The sequence below is a fragment of the Sapajus apella genome, unplaced genomic scaffold, assembly GCF_009761245.1.
Source record: "Sapajus apella isolate SASKATOON/1434 unplaced genomic scaffold, GSC_monkey_1.0 scaffold51, whole genome shotgun sequence".
Taxonomy (NCBI): domain Eukaryota; kingdom Metazoa; phylum Chordata; class Mammalia; order Primates; family Cebidae; genus Sapajus; species Sapajus apella.
In genome coordinates, this window is record NW_022436991.1 from 2938917 (window position 1) to 2949067 (window position 10151).

The 10151-nt window shown below is 44.7% G+C and overlaps 1 protein-coding gene across 1 annotated transcript in view; it reads left to right on the plus strand.

Annotated features, from left to right (window-relative positions):
- The first annotated feature begins 2 nt into the window (after positions 1-2).
- The window catches only part of RSL1D1 (ribosomal L1 domain containing 1), a 13168-nt gene continuing 3019 nt past the window's right edge, over positions 3-10151 (plus strand). The window contains exons 1-7 of the mRNA XM_032242735.1: positions 3-186; positions 1277-1416; positions 4601-4739; positions 5534-5682; positions 5773-5874; positions 9379-9472; positions 9559-9684. Coding sequence (XP_032098626.1) covers positions 82-186; positions 1277-1416; positions 4601-4739; positions 5534-5682; positions 5773-5874; positions 9379-9472; positions 9559-9684 — 855 coding nt within the window. The 5' untranslated portion in view covers positions 3-81. The remainder of the gene's footprint in view (positions 187-1276; positions 1417-4600; positions 4740-5533; positions 5683-5772; positions 5875-9378; positions 9473-9558; positions 9685-10151) is intronic.

The window sequence follows — 10151 nt, forward strand, 5'->3', positions numbered from 1 at the left end:
GGGTCTGTGCCTCGCTCGCGCGTGCGCCTCAGAATTAAGTAGCGGGGTTCCGCACGCGCACGTTCACGAGGTGAAAGCAAAATGGAGGACTCGGCCTCCACGCCGCTGTCATCTTCAGCCGCGAATGCAACCTCCACCTCGACTCCAGCTGCCCCGACAACACGGAAGCAGCTGGACAAAGAGCAGGTGAGTGGTTCCTGGGAAGGGTGGCTTGGAAGCGGTGTGGCGTTCATCTCGTGAGGCGCAAGGTGCCGGGACCCGAGTGCGTGCTAGGCAGAATCCCACGGGGCTCTGGGAGGGTAGCTGGCGGGCTGTGTGCCTCAGCCGTCTCTACGGTTTACATACGTGGGTGGGCGCCTGCTTCCCCACGGTCCTGCGGCCTTGAATTGGGTTGCAGGTGTAGTAGATGATGAGCTAAATGAGATCGACCTGGCGACCTGGCTTAACTTCCCTATACTTAGGCCTTGGCCGAGTCGCTTACTTTAGCGGGTCTGTTACCCGTTATTTAAAATGGGCCCTTCCGGTCCGCGCTATCCAGGATCGCAACGGGCAAAGCGAGTACCGCATTTTGCCCAGGAGCCTGGCACAAGGTAAGAAAGTACTCGAGAGGCTGGGCGCGGTGGCCCTGTAATCCCAGCACGGTGGGAGGCTGAGGCGGGTGGATCATCTAATGTGAAAAGTTCGAGACTAGCCTGGCCAACATGGTGAAACCCCGTCTCTATTAAAAATACAGAAATTAGCTGGGCGTGGTGACGGGCATCTATAATCTCAGCTACTTGGGAGGCTGGGGCAGGAGAATTGGTGGAACCCGGGAGGCGGAGGTTGCAGTGAGCCGGGATCGCGCCATTGGATTCCAGCTCGAGCGACAACAGTGAAACTCCGTCTCAAAAAAAAAAAAAAAAAAAAAAAAAAAAAAAAGGAAGAAATAATAACTGCTAAATGCATTCGCTTTGTGCTTTTCCTGGGATTACTGCTTTCATCTTTGAGGGCAGGAGGAGCATGTTTCCGTTTGGCCCAATCTCTTAAGTAGAAGAGACGCCCTGCCGTAGATGGTGTGAATACTTAGGCGTGTTTGAGGGGTTCTTAGAATTCTCTGAATATAAATTGCAGGATCCTAATAGGTAAGGTTATGGAGGTTACCCCTTGAAATAGAAGTTGGAAGGGAAAAAATAGAAAGTGTGGGAGGGGACAAATGCTAAGTTAGATTGGGAACATTCACTTATTTGTGTAAGTTATTGTGAGAACATTTCACTTACTTGTCTTCTCCACTTTGCAGGTTAGAAAGGCATTGGACGCTCTCTTGACACATTGCAAGTCCAGGAAGAACAATTATGGGTTGCTTTTGAATGAGAATGAAAATTTATTTTTAATGGTGGTATTATGGAAAATTCCAAGTAAAGAACTGAGGGTCAGATTGTAAGTTGTGGTTTTCTACCTTTGCTGTTTTTATCTGCCTGTTCATTCTTTGTAACTCGAACAATTCTATGGTATTTTCTGATGGAAACTTCGCAAATTTTTAATAAAAACCAGACACGAAGTAAAACAACAGTGTCTAAAAGAACCATAGAGGATTGGCAAGGTGGTGGACATCTGTAATCCCAGCACTTTGGGAGGTTGAGGCAGGTGGATTACCTGAGGAATTCGAGACCATCCCGGCCAATAGGGTGAAACCCCATCTCTTCAAAAATACAAAAACTAGCTGGACATGATGGCAGGTGCCTCTAATCCCAGCTACCCAGGAGGCTGAGGCTGGAGAGTCACTTACACCCAGGAAACGGAGGTTGCAGTGACCAGAGATGTCCCCATTGCACTCCAGCCTGGGCAACAGACCAAGACTCAGACTCAAAAACAAAAAAAAGAAAGAAAGTAAAAAAAGAATTGCAGGAATTCAGATGTGCTAAAATTTTCTCGAAATTTCACCAGTTTTCTGAGCTTGATTGACAGCTAACCTAATCAGGTCTGTTGAATAGAAAACCTAGTGTTTAAAAGACTAAGGGTAAAATAAGTTATACAGCTTTTTTTTTTTTTTAAGAATCTTTTTATCTTTCCATGTCAAGCAAAAATTCCTTGAGGCCCCAATTTACTCTTTTATACACAGACAATAAAAAAACTGCAGTGGACGCCTTTGTATGAAAAAGACATCCATGGTGGTTATATAAAATGCTTCTTCAGAACATACGTTGTAAGCCCAAGAAATGAGCCAAACTCTTGTATTTTATTTTCTGTGAGATGCAGCATAATTATGTTTGCTGGTCCCCCTGGTTTATGTTTATTTCATGTTTTTTGGTTTCAGTTCTTTTCCCTCTTTTTTAAAGACACAGGGTCTTGTGCTGTTGCCCAGCTGGAGTGCAGTAGTGAGAGCTGTGTTTACTGCAACCTCAAGCTCCCTGACTCAAGTCATCCTTCCACCTCAGCTTCCTAAGATGTTGCCCTGACTGGTCTTGGCCTTGGGCTCACGCAGTCCTCCGGCCTCAGTCTCCCAAAGTGTTGGGATTACAGGCATGAGTCACCGTGCCTGGCCTGTTTTAACTGTTTCAGTTCTTTTTTTCTTTCTTTTTTTTTTTTTTGGAGACAGAGTCTTGCTCTGTCCCCCAGGCTGGAGTGCAATGGCACAATCTCGGCTCATTGCAACCTCCGCCTTCAGGGTTCAAGCGATTCCCCTGTCTTAGCCTCCGGAGTAGCTAGGACTATAGCTATATGTGGTATAGCTACATGCTTCCATGCCTGGCTAATTTTTATATTTTTTTGTAGAGGTGGAGTTTCACCATATTGGTCAGGCTGGTCTCTTATCTTCTGACTGTATGATCCACCCAACTCACCCTCCCAAAGTGCTGGCATTACAGGGATGAGCCACCGTTCCTGACCTTCAATTCTTAAAAGTTGTTTTGGGCTGGGCTCAGTGGCTCACACCTCTAATGCCAGTACTTTGGGAAGCTGAGGCCGGCAGATCACCTGAGGCCAGGGCTTCGAGACTAGCTCGACCAACAGGGCAAAACCCCATCTCTACTAAAAATGCAAAAATTAGCCGGGCATGATGGCAGGCGTCCGTAGTCCCAGCTTCTTGGGAGGCTGAGGCACAAGAATTGCTTGAACCCAGAAGGCAGAGGTTGCAGAGACTCCAGCCTGGGTGACAGTGAGACTCCATCTCAAAAAAAAGTTATGTTGGCCCAATGTGGTGGCTTACAACTATAATCTTGGCATTTTGGAAGGCTGAGTGAGGTGGATTGCTTGAGCCCACAAATTTAAGACCTGCTTAGGCTACCTGGCAAAACCCCATCTCTATGAAAAATACAGAAGTTATCTGGTCCCATGTCCAGCTGGCACATGCCTGTAGGCTCGGCTATGCTAGAGGCTGTTGTGAGCTACGATCGTACCTCAGCACTCCAGCCTTGGCAACTGAGCAAAACCCTGTTTCAACAACAAAAAAAGAAAAAGTTATTATCATTATGGAGCTAAGAGTTTTACAGAAGGTAAAATTCTGAACCAGGCCTGTCCTGATGAAGCTAGGTTAATAATAATTATATGTGCAGGAATTTGGATGTCTTTGATATTTTAATTCGTGTTATATCCCAAGTGTTGTTTTTTTTTTTTTTTTTTTTTTTGAGACGGAGTTTCGCTCTTGTTACCCAGGCTGGAGTGCAATGGCACAATCTCGGCTCACCGCAACCTCCGCCTCCTGGGTTCAGGCAATTCTCCTGCCTCAGCCTCCTGAGTAGATGGGATTACAGGCACACGCCACCATGCCCAGCTAATGTTTTTGTATTTTTAGTAGAGACGGGGTTTCACCATGTTGACCAGGATGGTCTTGATCTCTTGACCTCGTGATCCACCCGCCTCGGCCTCCCAAAGTGCTGGGATTACAGGCTTGAGCCACCGCGCCCAGCCTATCCCAAGTGTTAATTGATGTTTGGGCCTGTGTATATTTGTGATTTGCTTGCTATTGCAAGTGAGGTGTTTGTTGTTGTTGTTGTTGTTGTTTATTTGAGATGGAATTTTGCTCTTGTTGCCCAGGCTGGAGTGCAGTGGTGTGATTGGGGCTCACTGCAACCTCTGCCTACCGGGGTCAAGCGATTCTTCTGCCTCAGCCTCCCAAGTTGCTGGTTTTACAGGTGTCTGCCACCACTCCCAACTAATTTTTTTTTTTTTTTTTTTTTTGAGACGGAGTTTCGTTCTTGTTACCCAGGCTGGAGTGCAATGGTGCGATCTCGGCTCACCGCAACCTCCGCCTCCTGGGTTCAGGCAATTCTCCTGCCTCAGCCTCCTGAGTAGCTGGGATTACAGGCACGCGCCACCATGCCCAGCTAATTTTTTGTATTTTTAGTAGAGAGGGAGTTTCACCATGTTTTCGGGCTGAACTCGAACTCCTGACCTCAGGTGATACACCCACCTTTGCCTCCTAAAGTGCTGGGATTACAGGTGTGAGCCACCACTCCTGGCCATGAGATGTATTTTTAAATGTTGGTCTCGGTGCAATATTTGCTTAACTAGCATGACTAAAGTTACTTAAATGACACTAAGTTTATTGTGTATTCTGTATAATACAAACATGCACAGTGTCTGTAATAATGCTTTCCTCAGTTTCTTTTCACGTATTTTGTAGGCCCTTACCTCACGGTATTCGCTCGGATTTAGAAGATATCTGTTTATTTACGAAGGACGAACCCAATTCAACTCCTGAAAAGACAGAACAGTTCTATAGAAAGCTTTTAAACAAGCATGGAATTAAAACCATTTCTCAGGTAGGAAGCCTGGTTAATATTTTCAAGTTATTTAGAGGATTTAATTCAATTGAAACGCTGTCACAAATACATTACTATATTTCCTAGTATTTTTCTTCTACTTTTTTAAATTTAATTTGTGGTGGTGTGTACATCAGTTAACTTTTATATCTTGCAAGTTATGAAAGGGTGGCTCGTGTCATTCCTCTGTACTTTTGGAGCATCTTGTTTTTCTCTGATTCACTATTTTGTAGTTGGTGTACTTATCTTTTTTACTCTCTGGATGTAAGTGATCTAAGTTTTTTTTTGTGTGTGTGAGATGGAGTTTTACTCTGTCACCCAGGCTGGAATGGAATGGTGTGATCTTAGCTCACTGCACCTTCCGCCTCCTGGGTTCAAGCAATTCTCCCTCTGCAGCCTCCCAAATAGCTGGGGTTACAGGCACGCGTCATCACACTCAGCTAATTTTTATATTTTTGTAAAGACAAGGTTTCACCATGTTGGCCAGGCTGGTCTTGAACTCCTGACCCCAGGTGATCATCTCACCTTGGCTTCTCAAAGTGCTGGCATTATAGGTATGAACCACCACGCCTGTCCTGCATCTCAGTTTCTTTAGCTGGGGTCCTTTCTTATTTATCTCAGTGTTCCCAGCGAGTAGCATAGTGCCTAGCACATTTTAGGCACTCATGTGTTCACTAAAGTATGAAAGGAATGGCTCTGAGACATTTTTAAATACAAATACAAATTATTGCCGAAGTATTTCTTCTTCTTGTTTAGGTTCCTAACTTTTTGTTTTTATTCACTGTGCTTCCTAGATTATCCCCTTTCAAACTCTAAAGAAGGAATATAAACCTTTTGAAGCCAAGCTCCGCCTTCTGAGCACTTTTGACTTCTTCCTTACTGATGCCAGAATTAGGCGGCTCTTACCCTCACTCATTGGGAGACATTTCTATCAAAGAAAGAAGTAAGTTTCTTAGTAATAACTGGACTTTAGCAGCATGAAATTTCTAGTGTGTTGTATGCATTGTATTCTGAATGCTTGTGTTTTTTATAGAGTTCCAGTATCTGTAAACCTTCTGTCCAAGAATTTATCAAGAGAGATCAATGACTGTATAGGTGGAACAGTCTTAAACATTTCTAAAAGTGGTTCTTGCAGGTAGGTAAAAGGCATTCATGTGTGCCTCCTTTAATCTTGTATTTGACAATTATTTTATATACTTTTTAAAAAGATTTTGTTAATGGTATTAGATCCCTTTTTAAAACTAAAATCTGTTCCTTAGAAGTGATCAATTCTCACGCCAGGTGCAGTGGCTGATGCCTATAATCCCAGCATTTTGGGAGGCTGAGGCAGGAGGATCACTTGAGCCCAGGAGTTGAAGACCAGCTTGGGCAACGTAGACCCCCTTCTCTACAAAAAAATCAAGAACATTAGCCAAGTGTCGTGGTGTACCTCTGTGGTCTCAGCTACACAGGAGGCTGAGGCAGGAGTATCACTTGAGCCCAGGAGGTTAAGGCTGCAGTGAGCCATGGTCTTGTCACTACCCTCTAGTCTGAAAGACAGAGCAAGACTGTCTTTAAACAAAAAAAAGTTTAACCTGTAGGACTTTGCTGTGTTCTAGAAAAATGCTGTCTGATAGAACGTTCCACTGTGATGGAAATGGTCTGCATCTGTGCTGTGTCACACAGTAGGCACTAGTTGTATGTAGCTTTTGAGCAAGTGTAATGTGGCTACTGTGTCAGGGACTGAATTTGTATTAAAGTAGGCATATATAGCTAGTGGCTGAAGGTCACTGCATTGGACAGGGCAGCTCCAGATACTAAGGAAAGCAAGGAGAGTAAGATGTATGCTTAGAGCACATGAGTAGTTCTGGGCTTTTAGCTTGTCCTTTATTTATTTGCCACTGCACTCAGTGGTGCAGTTGCAGTTCACCATAACCCCGAACTCCTTGGCTCAAGCAGTCCTCCCACTTCAGCCTCCTGAGTAGCTGGAACTACAGGCACATGCCACCATACCTGGCTAAGTTTTCAATGTTTTGTAGAGGCAGGGTCTCACTACATTGCCCCGTCTGGACTTGAACCCCTAGACAAAACCAGTCCTCCTATCCTGGCCTCCAAAAGTGTTAAGATTATAGGCGTGAGCCACTACACCTGGCCTCAGATTGTCCTTTAAAAGCACCATATTACTCCTTAAAGTGAAGATCTGCCTCATTCTTAGTTTAATTTACTGTTAAATGAATTCAGCATTTATTCTGTTCATCTGTTTGCTGTCTGTGTTGTCACATTGGTTTAACCTTACCCAGGTTACTGAGCTAGGCGGAGCCCCCACACCTAGCCTTTCCTACTAGAATAGGCGTTTTAGGTTAGTGATTGCTTCCGACCTTTGGGTAAGCAGAGAATATGGCTTAGGCTATTTTATTAGGCTGAGAAGTGGGTTAAGTTTGTATGCTTGGCAGTGTACCAGCTTGGAGAGGTAGGGCAAGTTTTAAATGTATTGAAAATATGTTTTATGAAGTAGTTCACCTGCTGACTGCAGTGTGGAGATGGGTAGCTGCCAGAAGGACAGAGCTCTAGGGCACTGCCCTTCTACCCAGAGATACCCAGGAGCCCATCATGCATACACATGGTCACACACGGCAGAAAATGGAACCACAGGGACTTCTTGCCTCTGCTCACTATGCAGGCCTGACGCCAGCGTAGTGTCTCCAGATAGAACAGAGAAGGGTGTGGGATGGGCAGGACAGGTGGTCTCTGGTGTTATCTTCTGCCTGCTGCTGGGAAGCCCTTCATCGGGTGTAATGAAGTAGCCGAGAAGCATTGGTCATTGGGCCTGGACCCCTACTCCTTTGGGAAAAGGCTGATGTTAAAATAGTGGCTCATGGAAGTGGTTGGCTAGAAGGTCAGGCCTTGTTTATGGGACCCATGAGTATCTGGGAGAAGGGGATGGTACCAAAGGCAGGTAAAGGAGCAGCAGTCTCCTGCCACTGGGGATTTTCCAAGGCAGAAGAAACAACTTAAAGAAAGTTGCAGACAACTGAGAAAAAAAATCATTCTTTCATTTCCTCTCTTACCTTTCCCCAGCATAGTAATTTATTTTCCTCCTCCACTTCTCTTACTCCCCCTTCCTCCTTCATGACCATCTTTCCATCTGGGATGCCCAGGTGTGCTCGCAGGCAGGTAGTAATAGGCTCAGGGAGTGGGCACTGCCTAGTCTTTGGCTGCAGAGAGAGGAGCAACAGCTGGTCTCATCCTTGTTCTGCAGACATTGTGCCAACAGTGAGCCGCCCTTCTGGCTCACTTCATTTTGGCACCAGCGCTGAGCACTGAGCCCTCTAGGCTTCCCACTTGGCTTCTTGCCTACACTCTGCTTCACCTGAAGGGATGGTCTTGCTCTTTAGCCAAAAGACCCTATTCTACCAGGGACAAGAACTATTTATTCTTGATTGGAGCAATAGAACTAAAGAGAGCAGGTGACCCTCCTGGAAGTAGGTTCCCTCAGAACAGCTTGACGGTGGACTCAGTGACCTGGGGTTGTCTAAGATAAAGATAGAAACTCCTCTGGCCCAGCCTCCTGGTGCTCCTAGCCTCACATTTAGGTGCTACTAGCTCTTTAATCACTCCCTCAGCTGGCCATGGTGGCTCACACCTGTAATCCCAGCACTTTGGGAGGCCAAGGTGGGTGGATCATTTGAGGTAAGGTGTTCAAGACCAGTGTGACCAACACTGTGAAACCCCATCTCTACTAAAAATACACAAATTAGCTCTGTGTGGTGACTTGCGACCGTAATCTCAGCTACTGGGGAGACTGAGACAGGAGATTCGCTTGAACCCAGGAGGCAGAGGTTGCAGTGGGCCGAGATCTCACCACTGCACTTCAGCCTGGCGACAGAGCAAGACTCCATCTCAAAAAAAAAAAAAAAAAATCACCCTGTGATGATGTGACATTTTACTTAAGGTAGAATGAATTTCTAGAATATGAAAGATGACAATCTTCCTTTAAAATATATTTAGGCCAGGCATGGTGGCTCATGCCTGCAATCCCAGCATTTTGGGAGGCCAAGGCGGGAGGATCACTTGAGCCCAGGAGTTCAAGATTAGCCTGGTGGATCACTTGAGCTCATGAGTGAGAACCCATCCCTACAAAAAATACAAAAATCAGCTGGGTGGCCTGTAGACCTAGCTACTCCAGAGGCTGAAGTGGGAGGATTGCTTAAGCCCAGGATGTTGACTGTGCCACTGCACTTCAGCCTGAGCGACAGAAAAAAACCCCGTCTCCAAAATGAAATAAAGTATATTGAGAACCTAAAGGTTTTAATGGTTTGTTTGTTTTTTTTTTTTCCAGGCCGTTTTGCTCTGTTGTTACCCAGGCTGGAGTGCAGTCAGCAGATCTGGGCTCGCTGCAGTCTTGAGCTCCTGAGCTCAGGTGACTTTTCTGCCTCAGCCTCCTTAATAGCTGGAATTAGGCATGTACCATCATGCCCAGTTAATATTTGTTAGTGTGGTAGAGACAGGGTTTTACCGTGTTGTCCAGCCTTAATGTATCTACTTTAAAAAAAAAAAAAAAAAAAAACTTGAGGATTATGTATTTATATTTTTCATATACCTGCCTGATTTTGAAAAAATGGTTTTTAAAAATCTTTTCTAATACTGTATTAAATTTCAGTGCTATACGCATTGGTCACGTTGGAATGCAGATTGAGCACATCATTGAAAACATTGTTGCTGTCACCAAAGGACTTTCAGAAAAATTGCCGGAGGTACAGTATTGCAAGTGCATCAATTGATTGTTCATTTAAAAGAAACAAAGTATATATAGATGATGTTACTCTTTTCTTTGTTTCAGAAGTGGGAGAGCGTGAAACTCCTGTTTGTGAAAACTGAGAAATCAGCCGCTCTTCCCATCTTTTCCTCGTTTGTCAGCAATTGGGATGAAGCCACTAAAAAATCTATGCTTAATAAGAAGAAAAAAGTTAGTAGAATTTTAAATACTCATAGGATGAATAATCAAGGTGGTAAACTCAGTCCCTAGGAGAGAGGTAGACCATCATCCCTGCTCGAGTTTTCAGTTATCTTTTTCTGGTTTTCTGGTGGTTGTCCTTTTGTGTTCATGGTTCCCACTTTATATGAGGTAGTTGATACTAGTATCAGTAATGCACGTTAAGATAGAAATATCTTGGATTTATTGATTAATTGGGTGTTTTTGAAATTTTTGTTAGATCCAGTGCTTGCTGGTTTTTTTAGAGAGCTAGGATGTGGCTCTGTCCCTCAGGCTAGATCACAGTGGCGCCATCAAGGCTCACTGCAGCCTTGACCTCCTGGGTTCAAACAATCCTGTGTCAACCTCCCGAGTAGCTGGTACTACAGGCATGCTCCGCCACACCCAACTAATATTTTAATTTTTTTTTTTTTTTTTTTTTTGAGATGGAGTTTTGCTCT